This window comes from Labrus mixtus, chromosome 22 (assembly GCF_963584025.1).
Source record: "Labrus mixtus chromosome 22, fLabMix1.1, whole genome shotgun sequence".
In the NCBI taxonomy this organism is placed as follows: domain Eukaryota; kingdom Metazoa; phylum Chordata; class Actinopteri; order Labriformes; family Labridae; genus Labrus; species Labrus mixtus.
In genome coordinates this window covers 4839914-4861715 of record NC_083633.1, presented here as the reverse complement: position 1 = coordinate 4861715, position 21802 = coordinate 4839914, and the positions used below count along the sequence as shown (strand labels likewise).

Below are 21802 nucleotides of genomic sequence, written 5' to 3'. Positions count from 1 at the left end.
AACTAAAATTCAACAATGACATATGATCTGATTTAATAGTGCTCTGGCCAGAGTTTTCAGATTGTGAAATATAAAGCACATGTTGTAGGTATGCAAATTATGTAACAAGATCATTCTCTGATGTTGATGATCACAGTAGGATTCAAAAAGGTTTTTTCAAAGAGTTATATACATTTCATATTACAAAAATGGATTCTGGATCTTTTACTTGGTTTGACTGTCATGCACAGGGGTGGGCAACTGGTGGCCCCATCAACCCTCAATGAGGCCCTCAGGTCAATTTTTACATATCAGTTAATTGGAAACATGAAGAAAACATGACAAAATCTGCCATGAAATCATGAAAATCAGAAATATTGCCCATCCCTGTCATGCGTGTATTAAGTTTCAGATAAAAGTTATAAACATTTAGTAAAACATTTTTATTTCTTTTCCATATGGGTGTCTCCGCCACCTTGACATATTTCAGTACTCAATGGAGATGCTTTGTTTATGCAAAGTTTATGCTACAGGCCCATACTTGAGTTACTGTCAAACTGGTTTTCATCTGTTCAGTTGTTGTTCAGCTGGTGTTTTTAATATATGGATGGATACGTAACCAAAGGTTAAATGTAAGGAGGCAACATTCTTGGGAAGGGCATCATTCATCTTGATAATAGAACTTCTAACCTTGATGACTTTATGAAGCTTCTTTATCACTTTTTTGACACTTCTTGTTATGACAAGTTGTTTTGATTTCTGAGTAAAAGGCTTACTTTTTTTAAATTTGGATTTCCATCACATCACAGAGATTTCACCACTGTGTTCACTCCAAATTAATGTCTTCTGAGGTAAGCCATAATATTCTTTATTTTGTTTGGGTGTAACTATCCTATCCTATTATCACATTCTCGATTGACTAGATTTAGTTTGATGTTGAAAGCTAGACATGATGACACTATAAATATTCAGAGGTTTTTATGACTGAGTTAAGTGACTTCCAGAAGAATTCATATGATAAACTTAACACAGAGTCTGTTTCCCCTTTTTGTTGTTTTAGTCCAGAACCAGAGGAGGACTCACCATGTGGCTAAAATGTTTTATAAGTAACCTTGTCAAAATGAAACTTCTGAAGACCTGTGTCATCCTCCTCCTTGTGTATATGTTGTTGTTTACACTAAGAAATATGGACCTGCTGCAGGTGAGAACTGGGATTATTGGTAACACTTTAAAGAAAGCATTTGTATGTTTTTCTATGAGTCTGATTACAGGAGACTATTTACAACAGTCTCTTTCGATGTACTCTCAGATAACATTAATCGTTTTGGTTGCAAATAAACACTACAGGGGCTGGGGGGTGAGGGCACTAGCATGGGCCCTACTTGAAAATGATGCCCACCTGCTGCCCCAAAATCCTAACCAGCTATTCACCTTGTCAAAGGTGGGACAGATGATAATATAACATTTATGAGGGGAGCATTTTTAATTCAAATATTTCACTGCTTTATTCCTTAAAGAGACAAACTTAGAAAACTTGTGTTTTCAATTATTCCATGTAAGTGTTTAAAGTTATGACATTTTCACAGAAAATAACATCTTAATGATACTTTATTGTTAGTAGTAATTAAATTAGGGCTGGGCACGTTAACACGTTATTTTCGCGTTAACTCATTAATTAATTATCGCCGACAATTATTTTATCTCGCATTAACGCAGTTTTTATTATTTATTTTCTTATTGTAAAAGTCTGTTGCTCACTGGCTTTTATTTTGTAAAATTCCATCGTGAGCGAGCCGAGTATGTTGCTTACTGCTGCGCATGTCTGCTGCGGCGCTCACAGGAAAGAGGAGAAACAATGTTGCCAACTTGGCGACTTTCTCGCTAAATCTGGCGACTTTCCAAACCCCCTTGGCGACTTTTTTTGTCAACAGCTACTAGCGACAAATCTAGCGACTTTTTCTGGTGTTATTGGAGACTTTTTTGGTGTAAGAAACTGACGTGAAAGCACGTATTGCTCTGCAGTTACTGTCCCCAACAAGCAGCGGGTGCTGCCGTGAGCCCCTCCCCCTTCCAAAAGCTCTCACAGGCTGTCAGTGTAGCCTCGCGCAGCAGACCCAGCTGCAGTCAGAGAGCAGAGAGGAGACCCACACCACTCTGCGTCCAGACTGCAACGAATGCAATAAGCTTTAGTTTTGTATTTATTTGCTTTGACTACATTGTTTAAGTTGAGAAGTACATTTACAATAAAAGTGCACTATACACTACTTTTTAATTCATTATTGGATTTTGCGTATAACAATGCGATTAATCGCGATTAATCACAGGAACTCATGCGATTAACGCAATCAAAACTTTTAATCGTTTCCCAGCCCTAAATTAAATAAATGCTTATTGGAGACAGCAGGGAAAATGCATACATGACATGCACACAAACTTGATGCCATCCCTGCATGCAGTGAAAAAAAAGAATCACAGGTGTTTACATGATTAAGCAGTTAAAAGGTAAGATGTGATTTAGTTGGACTTTAAATACTCTTAAAATGTGACATTTGATTTTGCACTGTGACTTCTTAAGACATGAAATGTTTAATTTATTTTTTAAATTTTGTTAATATGAGTAATTCTGAAGTTACAGGAGTGTCCACTAGAGTGGACATCATGCAACTCTATAATGCAAAAAAATGTTTATTTATTTATCTTGTAGTGCATAAACAAAGATCAGAATTCTTCCCCTTTCAAAATCACATTTGCAGTTTTCACATGTCAATTGGGGTGGAGAGATCCATTTAAATTTAACTTTTGAAGGATGAACGTCTTTGAGTTTTTGAGTGTTCCTGTTTAAAAAAGGAAAAACATGTTTGATGAGCTAAAATTACCTGCTCAATTTTTGCCTGAAGGCTGCCTGAACAACATTTATTGGGAGAAAATCAATTTATGAAGAGTAACCAAAACCATCCCAACATCAGTTATTTTCACGATTAGCAAAGTCTCAGTATTGTCATTGAAATGTAGCCGGCAATGCACGATGTCCAACTAGTGGACAGCTGATAAATCATGATTTTCTCCAAAACTAAAATCAATATTTGATCCTTTCACAATAACATTGCTCCTTAGTTTTTACTTGATGTTAAGAAAAAAACATCACCTGCAAGTTATATGGGCCATCTACATTTTGGTACACTTACAACAGCTGGCCAATGGATGACAGTGTATGGGCTGACTTGCTAAAGTCCACTGGAGTGGAAAACAGCTTTTGAATAGCTGTCCATTGTAGTGACCAGTATGCGTGAAAGGGATAATTATTGGTACAGTCAATATGAGCTGCGTTGTTGATTTGATTTAGATTTATTTATTTGGAACGTAAAAATGTAAAAAACAAAATAATAAAATAGCTGTAATTAAAAATATGTAAAAAAAAATAAAGTGAATACACAACATAAGAAGGACAAATCATCGTTCATTCGTTCTTTCATGCCTGAAAAGGAGTAGGAAGAATGATTTAATCTACCCCTTTTAACTCAATTTAATGAATTATACCATAATATGTAATATTAAAAAATTACTTGTATACCATAATGTAACTATTCTCATGACTATAATTATTTACAGTGTGCCATTACCAGTAACAAAACCCACAAACTATACTAAACTAAATCATAAACTAAATAATTACAAACACACTCCAGTGATTGTATTACCCTTCCTCATGTACTATATGTTGGAGGGTCAGGTTTTAACCATTTAATTGTGATACATGTGAGAGCTGCTGTTATCACTATTTCTAAAAGGTATTTTATAGCTCTACCATCAACCTATCGGTTTTAGGCCCAGTATTTCCTCATTCGATCTTTTGATGAAATATTGTTTCCTGAGCCTCAGAAACCTCCTCCCAAAATGTTTTTAATGTCCAAAATATGGACTGATTTCTCTACCACTATTTATCCAACATGTATCACAGTATGCTGAGACCATTTTAACCACTATTACTGGTGTCCGTAAGTATCTCATTATCTTCCACTTCAATTCCCTCCATGTATTAGAACTGGCTACAAGATGTGCTTCAGTTCATATTTCTACCATTTTCCCTCTGGTATGTCTACATTAATTTCAGTTTCCCATCTTCCTTTTATCTGCTTTGCAATTTTCAAAGTCATACCTGAAAATACATGATAAAAGTGACTTGTAATTTTCTTACCCCCATTTCCTGTTTCCTCAATTCAAGTGGGCTCCAAGACTTTATTCCATTCTTTATGCTTAGTGGAAAATGTCCTGAACTGTAAATATATAAAGAAATCAGTGTTAGGAAGTGTGAATTCCTATTTAACTGTTCAAATTTTAGACTTCTATCCCTGTGGAGTTGCTGTAGCTTAGTGAGTTTATATTCTGACCATTTCCTAAATCCTGCATCTGTATGGAAGGGAGTAAAACCCTTTATAAATTCAATGTAAGTTAGTCCCGAGATTGCAAACCAAAAGATGCTTTTACTTTCGTTCACATCTTTGGTGTGACTCTGGTCCATTTAACCATTTGAATGTCCCCTAATGGGACGTCTATGAAAGCTAAGGCCTGTAGGGGAGTAACAAAAACTTTTTTCAATGCTGAGCCAGAGTGTGTCTGACGGCCAAATTCCACCAGCTTCCACTGTCTCAGCTCGGCCAGTTACACAAGGCTTCTATTTTTACCAGATGCCGGAGCACGGTGCATCAATTTACCACAGAAAAGATTGAGTGGGAGGGGAAGTCATTTTCCATTTAAAAATAAATTGTACTTAAATTTGATGGTGAAGACATGTTTAAAACAGTTGGGACAGTGGCAACAAAATAGTATAAAAGTTGTAAAATGCTTTAAATAACAGCTGATGGAACATCTTACAGTTAATAAGGTTAACAGGAAACAGGCGAGTAACATTTCTAGGTATAAAAAGAGCATCGCAGAGTGGCTTGTCTTTGTGAAGTCAAGATGCGGTGGATGTTTTCTTGTCCACTGACATCCACATATTAAATCCCTTTCAATCCTGTAACTTTTTTTTCTTGTGTAGAGATCATGGCAGTATATTTGAAAGATCTTCCATCCTCTTTTAGTTCAATTTAGTCCATTTGTTTGATACATCGTTGTAACCATCCTTCTTTTTCGACCCCTTGCCAGATTCATTTTGAAGAAAACTCTATCATCTTCCTGAAGAAAGTGACCTCCGCTCCTTCCACTAGTCCTGCGTCGGCTCCTTACATGCCTGACAACTTCTGCACCATCAAGCCACTGTCTTCTGCAGAAGCTGAGGAGGAACGTCTCATATTGGACTCCATTGCTTGGCCTGAAACTCCTCCTCTGCCAGCTCCTTTTTCATTGAATCAGACAAGTAATGCCGCCCACAGCACCTTCATCATTCTCCCAGGGGGGGTTGGAGACGAGCGGCATGTAGGAGACCAGCTGGAAGTTATTATACAAATGTACAACTTCCAAGGTAACCCCAAGAAGTCTGGAGGAGATGCAATTGTTGCCCGGTTGCACAACAGGGCACTTGAAGCAGGTGTGGCTGGACGAGTGGTGGATCTCCTTAATGGCTCCTACTCTGCTGTATTCTCTTTACTCTGGGAAGGAAGTGCACAGGTTGAGGTAAAGTTCAAGGCTATATCCTTAAATATTAATATACAATAAGTAATGCCAAAAGAATTACCTATTGCAATGGTATTGTCCTGTAGGTAGTTATATAAGGAAAGAAAACTCTCTGTGCTCGACCAACTAGTTGCCGACTACGCACCAAGACTCTTAAAAACGTGCTGTGGAAGCAGGGAAAGTGATACAGACCTGTCTTCGGAGGAAGGCCAGCACTTGAGAGACGAGGAGCAATGGGAGACTACAGTCTTTGATTCCCTGCTGTTATCCCCCAGATCTACTCCAATGAGGGAATTGAGTCTGACTTCCCCCTACACTTCACACCTGGGCCACAGGCCTCAGTCTGTCCAACACACGGCTGGTCACAACACTCATAACACTTTATGTTTACACTTTTTAATGGTCTGATGCTCTACAGAACACTACAGCAACTCTAAAATTGCCTATGGGCCAGAGATGGTGTCAGAATTGTTGGGTTAGATAGTTGCAAAACTAAGGGTCCGGATATTATGTTACGAGCCAATTTACAGAGTACTTGTTGCAGTGGCCTGGGATTAGAATCCACTGTTGGCCTTTTGCTGAATGTCACCCCCCACTTTCTACTCCCAACATTTTCTGTCTGTCTTCAGCTGATATAACAGAGAGAAGAAAACAAGTTCTACTGGCCAGCTAGAGGGTTTACCATATCAACCAATCTCTTATGTTTAAGAGAGATTGTTAAGTTAAATAAATTAGCAACTTCAGTGCACTGAAGCAAAAAAAAAATAGTTATGAACTATCTATTTATACAGGTACTGTACATGGGGTATTTCTTGTATGCTATAAATTTAATCTGTTGTTCTTTGTTTTATCAGGTGACCCTTGTCCACTCAAGTGAGGCTGTCACAGTTCTACGTAGGCTAAACAGAGATCATCCTGATAGGGTTCGCTTCCAAAGCGTCTTCCGCTCAGGCTCAATCTCTGAATCTACCATCTGTAATGTTTGCCTACGCCAAACCAGCCAGCCACAGTGCAACTACACTGACCTCCATACTGGTGACCCGTGGTTCTGCTACAAGCCAAAGAATCTGAGCTGTGATGCCAGGTTTAACCACATGAAAACAGGATATAATAGTGTACTCAAGACCGAAGAGTTGAAGCTCTTTCAAAGGTGATGAGCTTAAAAAGCTACTTTTTTCACTTGATGAATACATACAAATATTAGAGCTTACTATGTATCTCCTGGTTTAAATATGTCTAGTTAATAACAACGGACATTTATGAGTTAGTCTAAAGGTATTTATATATCTTTAAAGCCCAAATATGGAGGCAGAGTAACTTTGCAATTAAATCTTTACCTTTTGGTAAATCATGTTTTGACAGTGATTATATTAGTGTGTGTAAAGTACAATATATAATGTAAAGTTTTATACAGGAATGTCAACCTGAAAGTCTTCATTCCGGCTTCAGGACCTGCCAGTGTCACTGTGTTGCCACGAAGGAAAGGTAAGCATGATCTTTCCTACTCTCACCAATAGAAATTGAAACTGAATGAGCTTGGGGGGGCGGGGGGGGGGGGGGGGGGGGGGTAAAGGGTCTGTTGATGATAAGTGATACCTGAAATAACCCAATCCTTTTTTTTTCAATTATTCTCAGGGCAACCTGCGGTCAATCAAGACAGTGGGAAGTCTGGACTCTCTGGGTATTACTACCAGGGTGTGTGGCGATCACTAGGTGGCTTTAACGTTCACCAATTCAACAACAACTCTGCAATCAGCCAGTGTTTGAAAGGCAAGGTGGTCCACATGTATGGAGACTCCACCATCAGGCAGTGGTTTGAGTACCTCGACGCTTCGCTTCCAGGTATCTGTTCCACAGTTATTGTAGGCAAAATTTGGTTTATTAATATTGCATCTTAATCTGTTCCTTCTGTCACACTTGCAGAGGCTAAGGCAGTAAACCTGAACAGTCCGAAGCCAGCAGGACCTTACATGATATGGGAAAATACAAACAAAATCATGGTAACATACCGCATTCATGGTCTTCCTCTTCGGATTTCAATAATACCAACCAGTAAGGAGTGTTACGTTTCCAAAGAACTTGATACGCTGGTTGGTGGTACCAACACAGTTGTAGTTTTAGGAATCTGGGCCCATTTCAGCACTTTTCCAATTGAACTTTACATCAGACGGCTTCAGAGCATCCGCAGGGCAGTGGTCCGTCTGTTGAATAGGGCTCCTGGCACACTGGTGGTCATCAGAACTGGGACCCTCCAAGCTATGCACGTTGGTAATGTGATAAGCAACGGTGACTGGTTCTCGTTTCAGGTGGACAAGGTGCTCAGAGCCATGTTCAAAGGACTTAATGTCCAACTAGTGGATGCATGGGATATGGTTCTTGCTCACCACTTGCCACACAACATTCATCCAAAACGTCCCATCATTAAGAATATGGTTGATGTTCTATTGTCCTACATATGCCCACAAAAGAAGAGATAGCTGTTCATTTAATGAAGGAATTTTATCAATTCAGGAAAAATGCAGCTCTTGTTGGTAAAACTGAAACTGAAGCAGTTTTTCTGCTTCTTGTGTGTGTTTCTATCAAATGATTTCTTTTTCCTAAAGCAGACTATACAGACAAAGCAAGTACTACTTTGATCCATCTTTTTAACAGAGAATTGTGAGTAAAAAAAACGAGAGCAAACCGGATTGCAATCAGTTTGAAGTCAAATAGCTCTAATAAAAACAGGCGTGTGAAGATTCACATTAACCCACACTGCTCATTGAGCTAGGTACTTAGTTTGATGAAAACATTCCTGGAGTTGTAGGAAAATACTAGGGATAATTTAGATATTTGTTTAGTGGCCAATGTCAGATGTATTAAATGGAAATTTAAATACATCTGAGCTCAAGTCTAAATTTACCATACCACAATAAGCTAAATTTACCATTTAGTCCATTTACTCTACAGAATTGTATGAGAAGTTACTATCTACCCATTAACTAATGGCTAACTAGTAGTTAGCTATGCAACAATTTGTGTAGTTACATTATCTGTTAAATTATAATTAGCTACTCTAGAACATGTAATGAAGAAGTACTCACTATCTACCCATTACTAAATACCCATGACATGAATTTCTTCAGCCAATTTACATGAAAAATAAAAATAAAAAATAAAAAAATACATTATGCCATCCAACCTTTGGCTGCTCAATTGAAAAAGAAAAAAGTCAGGAGAATACCTTCGCTTGTGAGGGAGCATCTCCTATTCGCCTTAACAATCATATAACTATCTTATTAACCATTAAGTTGACAATTTATTTTTTTATTCGATGTGTTAATCAGCTAAAGTATGGATCCACTGTAGTTAAATTATTCATGAGCTTAATTTATTACATGAGTAAATGTGTTGTTGCTTTGATTATTAATCATGTCCTCTCTGAGGTAAATTTTCTGTTGACAGAGAAGCATAGCATGTTTCCTTGATGTCTGATGATATAGTTAGGTCATTTTTATGATTTCATTCAGTAAATATCCTACATATGGGACCTTTAAACTTGACCCTATCCTGAATGGTTGGATAATGGACTTTTTACCAATAGGTGGCAGTGCGTGACAGTAAATGGTGTTCTTTCTATCCTGATCTTTTCTTCCACCAGCTTGTTGTCTGTCAGCCCTTCTGTACATTATGTACACTAATGAGTGTTGCAGCATTTGTGTGCGTGTGCTGTTGTATGTGTACATATTTTATATTTTATATGCTGCAGCTGGATTGCTCCTATAGAGTTTTGTTGTATACATTTACAATGACAATAAAGATCAATCGATCTATCAAAAACAGACACATTGGGAAATGTGTTGATGATACTTTGATTGTCAGCCTTCTTGATGGGGGGGAGCAGGGTTATGAGGCAGTTGTGGATGACTTTGTGGCTTGGCATGATCAATCTTTTCTTCATTTCAATGTGTCATAAATAAAACACATGGTTATTGTTTCAAGCAAATTTTCACTTTAAATGAGTAGAACAATTTGTCCATGGAGTAAGTGTTTTTTCTTATTACAAGCAAAAAAACTAACTCCATGGAGATTCTTATTTCAAGTGAAAATTTGCTTGAAACAAGTAAAACATGTGGAAATCAAGTGTCATGATTCACATCATGGCAGCCCTTCCTTCCCCTTTTGTCGTGTTGTTTGTCATTCCCTGTCTGTTTAATCCTCATGTGTCTCTCCCCTGTCTGTGTCAGTTTGGTGGGCGGGGCTCATGTGCTTAGGCGGCGCCAGGTGCATCTAGTTGGTCATCAGGATCTCGACTACAAAGACTTCCTTCTGCTTCACCTCGGCGACAGATTGTTTCAGCTGCTCGCGTGGTATTGTACTCTCTTGGCTTCTCTGGATTCTAGTGCTCATTGTGATGGTGGTGAAACGTGTTCTACTTAAGTCAAATATTCCTTTAACTGTGGTTAGAAAAATGTATATATAGCACTTTGAATTTGACACTGACAACATAGAACCGTACTGGCAATATAAACTCTTCCAGGTTTGAAGATCTGTATAGCATTACAAACACTGTAATTTATGAACTATGTTTAGGTTTAATTTTAACAACAATGGAAAAACATCAACCACAAACAGTTGGCCAGTTTTTACATACAACTTTTCCAAGAATACAGTGTCACATTTCTATTTTTTGTAAATAAATTGTCTTTATTGAAATATTAACTCAAGTGTGACTTTTTTTCCACAGTGCCTTCAGCTGTCATATTTGAATTTTAAAGAGATCATACATTTAAAGTTCTCCACATGTAGAACTTGTGGATTATATAAAAGATGACGCTGCTAAACTTGTGTGTGTGTGTGTGTGTGTGTGTGTGTGCGCGTGTGTGCAGTTTTCATTTGCTGTCTAAGCAAACAAAGCCGTTTTAGGCCAAATCCATTACCCACACTCCACTCTTCAACACAGAGATGAATTCTGTTCTAAAATCTGCATCGTCTTTGTAGTTAGATGCCAGTTCCAAAGAACAACTGCAGGTGTGAGCCAAAGGCGCCCTTGAGAACTGTGGCTGTTCTGCTGTGAATGTGACTTTAATGGTCTTAGATAAGAACAAGTCAGACCCTGTGCAGTACCTGAGGAATAGGCCAAGCTCCTTCTGATCTCTTTCTCTTACAAATCTCAAGAGATGATTTGAGGTAGTTTGTTCTTCCAGTGACATAGATCCTGGTAACTTGATGGTTTTGGTAATGTTTCTTGCCTTGGGTTTGAGATCATCCAGAATGTTCTTCAGTCATTCCCAACTCATGGATTGTCCAATAGACCTGAGAATTGGCTTCCAACACGTTATGATAAATGCTGGTTCTTGTACCATCTCTTTGTGGGCTATTTCCTCCACCAGACTTGGCAGATTTTCTTCAGTTGGGAGTACACAGCAGTTGTGACTGCTGAGTATGCTGAGTAGTTCATCCATATCTGCCCCTTTGAAGTTGCTAATTGCCTCAGTTAGCACATTCTTCTCAGTTGCACTGATATGGTTGAAGAAAGCCTCTAGTAGATTGTCTGAACAGGAGAGAGATAGAGCCTCTGTAAGGAATGGAGGGGCAAGTTGGACTGGAAAGAACTGAAATTTCTGCCATCCAAAGGCCATGATGCGAGCAACAGTAGTCCACTCTTTCTCTTGGAATTTGTGGTACAAAATTGGGATCTTGTAGTTCAGTGATTCTCAAACCATGGTACGCAAAGGAATCTCCACAATATTAAAAAAAACGTTCAGCATAAAACGTCATTTTTTTTTTTTGTCGTACTCTTATCTTATCTGGCTTGTATCTATTGGGTTGTATTTATATCAAATGTGTTTTCCCCTCTAAATTAATCTAGTTTTTGCAACAAACAACTTTAATCTTCTCAATTTATGATCGCACGCGCACAGACATAAACACCAGGAGTACGCCTCGCGCTTTGAAAAGTTCCACTCGATATTCCGTTATTTATAAGAGTTCGGTACTAAATCAACAGAAAGCAGCTGTAGGCCTACATTAACAGATATTCTGTGACTTATTGGAGTTCAGCACAGAATCTGTGGCAAGCAGCTGTACATTAACATTTTTAAAACGGAGCCAGGAGATGCTTCCGTTGTGATGCATTTACAAGAGTGTACAGACAGTCGCTCACCCTCTATCTCTCTCTCTTGCTCTGAAGCTGATGTGATTCTGCTCTATTTTGCTGTCTTAACTATGCGCAGGAGTCGAGAAGGATTTTTTTTGCTATGTTGAACGCAGAGCCTTATAATTCAAAGGCCCCTCATAGCATGGAGCCTGCAGTCTCTCACGCGCTCTCTCTCTCTCTCGCGCGCACACACACAGCAATTTTATGCTTGGGCCCAGGTATCACCTTTGTGTGGGAAACACTTGAGACTAAATATTCTCAAACAGGTTGTTGGTATAAAGTTGTCATTTTTATTGTGCTGCACTTCTTTTAATTGTCAGCGTTGTTCTAGCACTAGCCTTTAGTAGGCCTATAGTGTGGCTGCCAACAGTCAATAATAAATAATATTCTTTTTATGAATATATTTGCCTCCGGCGTAAAATGTGTGTAGAACTAGACCTACAGTATATTTTGACATCTACCATAATGGTGGTACTTGGAGAACCAAATATTTTCGGAGGTGGTACGCAGTCTAAAAAGTTTGAGAACCACTGTTGTAGTTGGTTCCACAGGTCTTTGATGCATAAAACATATCCCAGAAATCAGTGAGGCAGTCTCTGGTGACCCCACTCCCAACTCCAGCCTCAGCCTCGCCACATTCAAGCAAACGCCTGATTGAAATATTAGCATCCAGTATGCAGTTGTCTGTAAATGCTTAAATCATGTCCACAAGACAGTGTGCTTTGTGGATCACAATGACTTGCTTCTCCACTATATTCTCTTGATTTTCAAAGAAATCAATGGCAATCGTGCTGGTGGAACTTGAAGCCTGCTCAGAATCCACAATGTGAATAATATCTTCTTCCATCTCAGCTACCACAACTTCTTCTATTTGATTTTCAAAGACTGTGTTTGCGCCGCTTTCTTGTTGGCTGTTAACTAGCCAGGAATCTAGACTTACTGTGGTCTTGACGTGTAGAGGTGAGTATATCAGAGTGTCAGCAAGACCATCGACAAGTTCACAAGGCATGTTGGTGTCATATCCAAGTACAATAACGTCATCATCACTGGAAAGATCTATAAGAGGCTGGCCTGATGTTTGAGTAGAAGGAGTAGCTTGGAATGTTGAGGTAGTATTGGGACTGCTCCAAGAGAAAGGCCTACTCCTGTACTGAGGTCTTTTGACAGGAGTGGGGGAGAGCAGTGATGGGCTGGATGAGGATGGAGATGCATGTGTAGCTGGCCCAAGTGTGTTGGATGTGTCAGGTGAAAATGACATGTCTGTTGTTGCATCACTAAGCTCAGAATCATTACAATCTTTTGGCTTTGTACAGAGGTATAGTCTGTGGATCTTGTAATTAGTTTGCTCTAACAAACTTCAAACTGTGACACTACCCTCAAGGGGCTCCTCAGAACCAATGACATAAAGTATGCACTCAAAGTCCTCTAATTTGCCTTTCGTCGATGTACCGTTGGGGAAAGTCAATGTACCATTGGGGAAAAAAAGTGTTTTCCCTTTTTCAAGTATGGTGGATACAGTATCATCTTTGCTTACAACTATCTCTCTTGTCCACCCCCAGTAGGCCTTCTTACTTGTTTGTACATAATCTTGGTAGTTCAACCAGCCAAGTTCTATTTTCATTGTCTTCTATTCAGCATTCTTATTTCCACAAAGTGTAGGCTTAGAGTTAAAGCTTCTGGTTGCTGTGGCTGAGGTGGTGGATGGAAGTTTCATCTTCTCTCTGAGTCTATTTATTAAAGAGTTTTTCCTTTGCTCTGTATTGTTTGGCCTCAGCCATGTGTGTTGGACAAAGGACTCAGGCCTGTATCGCAGTTCTCAAACCTGACTAGAGTTATTTTGGAGGGAACTAAACAAAGGAGTCTTAGTCCAGCACCCCCCAACAGCAACTAACAAATAGGTGTGAAAATGGGGGGTGGGGGTGTCTGAATTCTCTATCCTCATTGGAGGAGAACTGAGGTAAACCCCCAGCAGTTCCAGTCTTCAAAAGCAATCGTCAGGCATTGCTTCTTTCTCTTCAAGTGTGGTCTGCCGACAGACACAAGAGGATACCCTTTTTGCACATGATGGACTCCAACATTTGAGGAGGCAATCTTGCTGTTCTTGACTTACATAGGTTAAACTCCAGAGCTGAGGTTGCTCAGTATAGGTAGCTCTTCACATGCTGAATTCAAGCATCAGAGGATTCAGCTGACTACTTCCACGGCATATCTTTAGGAGTTTTGGGCGCAATCAGATGCTATGAGGTTTGAGCAAAAAGAAGAGTTTCTTGCCTTTGATTTTTCGTAAAAAAAAAAAAGTAAAGTGGTTTATTTAAAAAACACTTTTCTTTTTAAATCCATTCTAAATTTTATCCTCATGCTCAAGAAAAATCCTTCTTAAGCTAAGAAAGAAAAGCAAAGGGTTTTGCATTTTACAAAGGAAAGGCAGGAGTTCAGATCTGGACAAACAGTCCGGGTAGAAAAACAAAAAAAGCAAGCTGGAGTCATCAGAGGGCCGTCCCAGACAACAAGGTGTTACAACATTGACCTATCATAAGGAAGTCTGCAGAGAAACAGATCCCACACCAGGGTCATTCCTGAGACACCAGAGACGATGAAGATGACAAGATCAGGGCAGACCATAAGAGTCCTGCTCAGAATGGAGTTATAATATAACCAGTCTGAAAATATACCAAAAAAAATGATTCTTGGCCTTAATAAACAATAAGTTATATTTTTGGGTAAAATGTAACTAAATTAGACCAAATCCAAAGTTTATATAAAATAATAACTAAACACAATTTAAATATGCACTAAATAAATCCAATCAAAACAATTCAAGTAAACTTTATGTGACCAGATTAATTATACTTTAGATTAAACCAAATCAAATTATTAGTTAATTTATATTATTGATTAAACACTACATAAATGTAATTTGAATACATTTAATTAAAACAATTCAAGTAAAGTTAATGTGACCAGATTAATTGTACTTTACATTAAATCAAATACAATTTAAGTTAATTTATAATATTAACTAAACACAACATAAATTTACTTTGAATAAGTTAAATGATAACAATTCAAGTTTATGTGACCAGATTGGTTATACTGAAAGGCGGCTAAGCGCATGTGCAGGAGTAAAGGTAACGTGATATCCCCAAACGTTGAACGTGAGGTTGTTTGGTTTTTCGCAAAGTTTTCGCTGAGCGAGACTACGCACATGTGGTTACAGGTGAGTGAAATTGTTTTCAATCTGTTATATTATGATGCAGGGATACTTTGTTTTATTAAGTACATTTAATTAAAACCAGTGAAACGTTGCTGCTACTATAGCAGTTGTATTTGCTAATCGGACTACTTTACTTGCTTATCCGTCTTCAAAGAAACCTCGCGTTTCAAGATGTTTTGACCCTGCTGTATTGTATTAACATTTGGTTTTGTTAATGTGTTTTCTATTCTTAAAAGTACACTAGATCTCTGCCTGTAACCAAAAAACATGACCATCAAGGAAACTGTTTAAGACATCCCTGCCCCGAATCCAACTATCAGTTTTTGGCGTATGCTTATCAATAGCATGTCCAGATGTTGTTGTGATTGTTTAGTCAACCAGGAGCCATACACACCACTGAGTCACATTATGAAGTGCTGCGGTGAAATTCACACTAGTTTGATCAGCCTGTGATTTATAATTTTAACTTTTTTTTCTTAACAAATTATACAATGTACATCTTTCAAGATTTTACAATCTAGTGTAGAGTAAGTAGTAAGAGCCGATGCAGACCTTAAGTGTTCCCTTTATCATTTCTAAGAGTATATTCAACTTGAATTATTTGATTGGGCTCCTAGATTCATACGTTTTTGAATCTTAAACATTAACAATTGTTAAAAATGGGCTTTGCACTTTCAAAGTTGATTTTGACCCGCTGTAATGACGGCCAACCTATAAGATGGAAAAATAGGTTTTAAAAGTGCGTCTTATACACCAGATTTTATGGTAACACATTTGACACTACATTCACAAATGTAACTAATTTCTTAATATCTACAGCAACTAATATTACAAATTAGGGTACTACATTGTTCAATACAGACAGCTCCCCATTTAAAAATTGTATTATTTTTTGTTGCAATTTAAAGGCAGAATATGCGATTTCTTGATCCAGCGGATGTCACCCTTGAGCACCAGCATGAAACAAAACAACTCGCGCTGCATTGTTGTGTTAGCATGCTAATGCTAGAGATCTTTATTATGCTCGTATCTCCACACTGCATGTAAATTTACCCGAAATGACCATGATCTAGAAATGCTTATGTGACATTCAAATAAGCAGTGGAACTCGGGTGTCCCACTCATTGTTGTTACAGGTTTAAGAATGAAGCAAAGCTCACTCTCGGTGCAACACATTTATTTCCTGTAAGAAATATGAAAAATACAGTTTTGATCAGAAGCTCTCTCTCTGTATCACATTGAAACTCATTCATCACGTACTGACTACTACTTCTGCTCTATCGGCGTCAGCTACTGATGCTCAATCAAGTGTACAGCTTAGAGCGCCCTCTGCTGATGAAGCTGAGTTTAGCAGGAATACCATCACCTATTCGAAGCACATTCACTCAAAATACTCTGTGATAAAATAATAATACAGGTAAGTGGAACAGTAGTTTGCTTATGTTTTCAGAGTTTAGATTTCAATCAGTCCAAAATTTAAAGGGGGGAAACTATTTAATCTTTTCAAACACACAGTGCCACATAAACAGTCATGACTCATGACTATTTTCAGAGGATATACTTGATTTCTGCTACATTTAAGTGTGAAAAACCGCATACTCTGCCTTTAATGTGCTCAAAATTGCTAAAATGCCACAGTGCCTCATCTAGTCCAGTGTGTTTATGTGTGCTCCTGCCCTTTTTGTGCAAAGTGTTCCCTTACAATATACGTTTTCATCACTTTTTCCTTTTCACGGTTTCATAGATCAATGCAGAATTCATGCGAATAAAAACTTTACCGCTTCAAGCAAAGTTCCTGGCAGAACTCGACAAATACACATACCTAATCAAAGCCTTCAGCAACAAAGAAGGAGCAGCTGGATGAAAGATCCGACTCCTCGTGGCTCCCACAGCAACGATGTGTACGTAATACATAAGATAATTAATCCTTGTAGCCCACTTGACTATGTTTTGGTCATTGACCTGTATTTTTCTGCTTTTATTTTGGCTGTTATCAATCCTCAGACTATATACAAAGTAGAGGTTGGTAGTTTTTGTTTAAGTTTGGATTTCTTAAGAGTTTCTAAGATTTGTGCCACAGGATGGCCAAGTGGTGATCGAGGGTGTGGAACTTCTAGGCAATCGCAGAAGCATTTCCTTTGGCTGCATCATGCTGTTCGTCCTCATTTACACCCTTAACTTGAGCTATCCTCCGGAGCACAAATCTACATTCACCTTGAATTTATGTAATAAAAATACATGGAACATTTACATGTTATTAAATCATGTAAAGTCTATGTTTTGGGGTTAATTATTTTTATGAGTGAAGGCTGTGGTCATACAGGGCAGAATAATCCCTTCCACCCTGACCCCTAGATATTACAGGACATTCTTAGTTCAGTAGTCAATGTTGTGCATACACACTAAAAGAACAAGAGAGGTTAATCAAAGTTACTAGAAGGGTACACGAGTGTCTCTTGTCCATTATAAAGGACCATTAAATAACATGTTACACTCATGTTGGGGTTAACAATAGACCACAACATTTGTACTTAACATAGTTGCTGCATGGCCCGCTTCAGGAAAAATGCAACATTTTGGAGCAGCAACTCTATCATTGACCAAACACTCTTCTAAATGCACTATTGGGGACACATGTGGGACAATATAATGTCAACCATATTCTTAATGATGGGAGGAGGTGGGTGAACGTAGTGAGGCAGGTGGTGGGCCAGAACCATCTCCCAGGCATCCACCAGCTGAACATTAAGTCCTTTGAACACAGCTCTGACCACCTTGTCCTGTTGAATAGCATACCAGTCATTAAAGGCAAATATATAGGGATTTATCCCTCTGAGGTTTGGAGTCCTGATGACCACCAGCGTGTCTGGAGCCCTGTTTAACAGACGAATCACCGCCCTGCGGATGCCGTAAAGCCTTCTGATGTAGAATTGCATTAGGAAAGGAGTGAGGTGGGCCCAGATACCAAAAATTACAACTGTGTTGGTGCCACCAACTACATCATCTATTTCATTGGCAATGTAACGCAGCTCACTGGTTGGGATATGGACGGAAATACTAAGAGGAGGACCGTGTAAGTGGAACTTCACCAAGATGTTTTTTGCATTATCCCATATCATGAAAGGTCCTAATCTCTTCGGATTATTGCGGTTTATCTCCTTAGCATCTGAAAGTATGAAAAAAGGAGCAGATTAAGCTGTGATATAAATACAATTAAACTGTTGCCTGAAATCACTGTGAATCAACTACCTGGAAGTGAAGCATCAAGGTACTCAAACCACTGCCTGACGGTGTAGTCTCCATACAGGTGGACCACCTTTCCTTTCAGACACTGACTGATGGCAGAGGAGTTGTTGAATTGGTGGACTTTGGTGCCACCTAGTGATCGCCACACACCCTGGTAGTAATACCCAGAGAGTCCAGACTTCCCACTGCCTTGACTATCCATGGGTTGCTCTGAGAATTGTTTATCAAAATAAGCATTTGGTTATTAAACTCATTGTTGTATCATTTGTCCACAGATCCCCTAAAAAGGCCAAAACAAGGTCTCTGCTTTACCTTACTCATTTTACTTTACACTAATGAGGACATTATACATATGTCACAAAAGCATTTGTAGTGGCAACTTTCATAAACAGTTTTAATCACTAAGTAGGAGACAATCTGTTACTTAATTATGAAATATTTACTGTAAATGATATTCTTATTTCTTATGATCTAAATGTTGTGTTTTACTAACATGAACTGAAATCAAAATTCTTAAATTAAATGGATCATGATTAAAATGGCTTCTACAGAGTTCTTTGATGTTTTTCAAAAGATTAAGTTTATGCTTTACTACAATATAGTGAGTGTATGTCTCGAATGCACATGTTTATTGTGGTTAAGGAAAATGTTACCAAATGCTTTTTATTTGACAATGTTAATTATTTAAAGTAAAATATTTACAGATGTTAAGTGGTTTGAGTTTTTTATTAGTACACTGGTACTGAGTTAATGAGATAAGCACTTGCAGCTCTTCCTCAGTTTTGTAGCTAGAAGCTGGTTTATTTTTTATATTTTTGACTTATATGTATATCCGTTTGAATACAGAGAGTTAGGTTGTATACATTTTTACCAACATTTTTATTTTCAAGGTCACATGGAGATATTTTTTAGTTGAAAATAGAAAAGTTGTGCTTTACCTTTCCTTTGAGGCAGCACAGTAACATTGGCCGGTCCTGAAGCCTGAATGAAGACTTGCATGTTGACATTGCTGGGGGGGGAAAGCTCCCATGATTAAGAATCTCTTAAACACACTACAATATGTAAATGTCAAATGTGATTCACCAAAAGGTAGCACTTTAGTCACCGTAAATACTTTGCCTCCATATTTGGACTCTAAAGATACACTTTATAGTTTCGTTGATGAGAGAGACTTTAATTGTTCAGACTAAGTGTTTTGATAGGTATCATCTTACACTATAAACATCTTGAGATTTGATCTTTGCCTCCTGTAGTTACAAACACGACATTTCCCCCCAGGAGATACATACTTTACACTTTGTTTATAGTCATTACATGTAAAAGTAGATGCAGCGTTTCTATTGCTGTGCTCCCTCACCTTTTGAAAAGGTTCGCCTCATTAGCCTTGAGTTTTATACCCAATCCTCCATTCATGTGGTTCATCCTGGTATCAATGCTCAGTTTCTTTGGCTTGTAGCAGAACCACGGGTCACCAGTACGGAGGTCAGTGTAGTTGTACTGTGGCTGGTTGGTTTGACGTAGACAAATATTACAGATGGTAGTTTCAGAGATTGAACCTGAGCGGAAGACGCTCTTTAAGATAGTCCTATCAGGATGTTCTCTGCTTAGCCTACAGAGGACTATGAAGCAGCCTCGCTTGAGTGGACAAGCGTCACCTGATAAAACAAAGAACAAGAGTTTAAAGTTATATCATACAAGTCATGTGTAACACGCTGAAAATGCTTTTTCATATTTTCATATTTTTTTTCTGTCATTTTGTTATATCAGTGTGTCTAGTTAAAATAAGTTAATTTGCAGAAGTATTTAAGTTAATTTAAATTTCTAAGAGTAAACAGTATATACTGTGTGTTTTATTTACCTTTTAAGATTAAGACGCTGGCCCTTTAAGGGAGGCGCAGTGAAGGAGACACAGAGGTGTGTGTAGGCTGAAAACGAAGCTTGTGTAAAGCTGTGGGCATTTTTCTTTGCAAAAAGTAGCAAATAAGTGAATATGGACGAGTTCTGACCAAGGGGCAACCTCCGGTCTCGAAAAATGAAGCCTATGCGGAAGTACAAAAAACTGCAGTTCCTTGAGGTTCCGCTTGAGGCTGGCTGCAGAAGTGCCGGAAGTGCCATAAGCCCACAGCCAAAAAAGACAGTTTCTACCACAGGAATTAACATGTTTACAGCCTGGTTCAAAAAACAAGATATATCTGATAAGTTGACGGCCCCTTCTCCTCACACTGTGTGGGGGGGGGACTATGCCCATATAAGGGATGTGTCAGATTTGATTGACAGCTCTGTGTGCTGCATCTGTCTGTCAGGTCAGCAGGTCAGGAGTCTAACAGCTTGATCCGTCTGATTTCTCTTCTTTTTTACTTCGTTTGGACAGTTTGTTTAACACATATCTGACAACATACATGGCTTGCTGTGCGGTTAACAGACCATCCAACAAGATGTTTCAGTTTTTTTTGATAAGTGATGTAGTAGTGTTATATTTACTGCTTACTCATGTGTCGGTATTTATATTTACGGACCTAGCTTGTTTAGCGTTAGCTTGTAAACCAGTCGGCTAACTGTACTCAGTGTAGTCCATTATTTACAATGGTTTAGAAATGTTTGTTGTTAAGATGTTGAAAATAATGAGTTTGTGTGATGTTAGAAGCTAAAGGTTCAGCTCGGTGGTTAACCACAGACTGTAAATATGGTTATCTGACGTTATGATGACGTAAATGTCGACATTAAAAAACAAACTTTGTGTAGTAATTATCCGTCAGTACTTAACATAAACTTAACTGAACCTCATGCTGTGTAGGTTATGGAGGATGAAAAAAAAATCACTTTGTATGAGTTCAGAGAACTGGTTATTAATATATTTCAGTTACAGATGCTCTTATAAAGAATATAGCAGTAGAAATATAAAATATAAATAACATATGGAATGAAAATGAGATATAAAGCAATAAGTACAAGAAATAGTTTGAAGAATACAGCCATGTACTGAGCTCATGTTAATAATAAATGAGCTACTGTATGTTCTGTACTAAAGCACAGAGAGTTGGGACCTCTTAATGATTTAAATAATTCAGGTAGTATTTGTTTCATGTTAAGATGAAGTACTATCCACAATAAATTGCTTTATCTTTCCTCACACAAAATCTGAGACAATTTGATGTAGAATATCATTGTGCAAGTGAGTGAGAGAGCTGAAAATAGCATGATTACAATAAAGTTTATCTTCTTAACTTTGAATAGATGTTGATTACCTGAATACTGTACCTTTGTTGTCTGGGTAGTACACTGTTGAATTTAGAAATGTGCTCTTATACACAGATGAATACAGAAAAATAGATGAGAACAAAACAATGATTTAATGAATAACTGATATTTTCTCTCTTTCTTTGCCATCCTGAAGACCCTGCACTAAAAGTCCATGTTCTCCTGGATCCATGTCACATGCTCAAGCTTCTTCAGAATGACTTTTCAACAGTCGAAGTTCTGGTGAGAGAAGATGGCCAGCAGATAAGACGGCAGTACATGAAGGAGCTCCACAAGCTTCAGGAGAAGGAGGAGGGTTTGCACCTTGGAAGACTGTATTCATGCTTCAGCTGTTCAAATAAAAATAGATTTCC

General features: G+C 38.2%; 3 protein-coding genes and 1 long non-coding RNA gene across 4 annotated transcripts; 2 read left to right on the top strand and 2 right to left on the bottom strand.

Annotated features, from left to right (window-relative positions):
• Positions 1 to 1072: 1072 nt before the first annotated feature.
• On the top strand, positions 1073 to 16834 carry LOC132956429 (NXPE family member 3-like). Its single transcript, XM_061029894.1, has 7 exons — positions 1073 to 1180; positions 5125 to 5592; positions 6447 to 6742; positions 7007 to 7077; positions 7228 to 7434; positions 7516 to 7592; positions 16690 to 16834. Exons 1-7 carry the CDS (start codon positions 1100 to 1102, stop codon positions 16807 to 16809), a joined length of 1320 nt encoding a protein of 439 aa, XP_060885877.1. The 5' UTR covers positions 1073 to 1099; the 3' UTR covers positions 16810 to 16834.
• Positions 16835 to 17566: 732 nt separating this feature from the next.
• Positions 17567 to 18121, bottom strand: LOC132956783 (NXPE family member 3-like; the record flags this gene model as incomplete). The annotated part of the gene is made up of 1 exon (XM_061030411.1): positions 17567 to 18121. A coding segment is annotated over one exon (555 nt), but the record flags the coding sequence as incomplete, so codon positions are not given.
• On the bottom strand, positions 18069 to 19693 carry LOC132956434 (NXPE family member 3-like). The gene is made up of 3 exons (XM_061029900.1): positions 19549 to 19693; positions 19130 to 19200; positions 18069 to 18401 (listed from the first exon to the last, which is right to left on the bottom strand). The coding sequence occupies exons 1-3, from the start codon at positions 19611 to 19613 to the stop codon at positions 18187 to 18189; spliced, it is 351 nt and encodes a 116-aa protein (XP_060885883.1). The 5' UTR covers positions 19614 to 19693; the 3' UTR covers positions 18069 to 18186.
• Positions 19694 to 20456: 763 nt separating this feature from the next.
• On the top strand, positions 20457 to 21802 carry LOC132956439 (uncharacterized). Its single transcript, XR_009666027.1, has 2 exons — positions 20457 to 20648; positions 21586 to 21802. It is a non-coding gene; the product is annotated as an uncharacterized LOC132956439 (long non-coding RNA).

Excerpts from the sequence above, each read along its gene's own strand:
- LOC132956434 (XM_061029900.1), bottom strand. The coding sequence starts at position 19,613 with ATGAACCACATGAATGGAGGATTGGGTATAAAACTCAAGGCTAATGAG. Across the intron at positions 19,201-19,548 it reads GAGGCGAACCTTTTCAAAAG|CAATGTCAACATGCAAGTCT; the intron begins GTGAGGGAGCAC and ends TTCCCCCCCCAG. Across the intron at positions 18,402-19,129 it reads TGTGCTGCCTCAAAGGAAAG|AGCAACCCATGGATAGTCAA; the intron begins GTAAAGCACAAC and ends AACAATTCTCAG.
- LOC132956429 (XM_061029894.1), top strand. The coding sequence starts at position 1,100 with ATGAAACTTCTGAAGACCTGTGTCATCCTCCTCCTTGTGTATATGTTG. Across the intron at positions 7,435-7,515 it reads CCTCGACGCTTCGCTTCCAG|AGGCTAAGGCAGTAAACCTG; the intron begins GTATCTGTTCCA and ends TCACACTTGCAG. Across the intron at positions 7,593-16,689 it reads AAAATACAAACAAAATCATG|ATCAATGCAGAATTCATGCG; the intron begins GTAACATACCGC and ends ACGGTTTCATAG.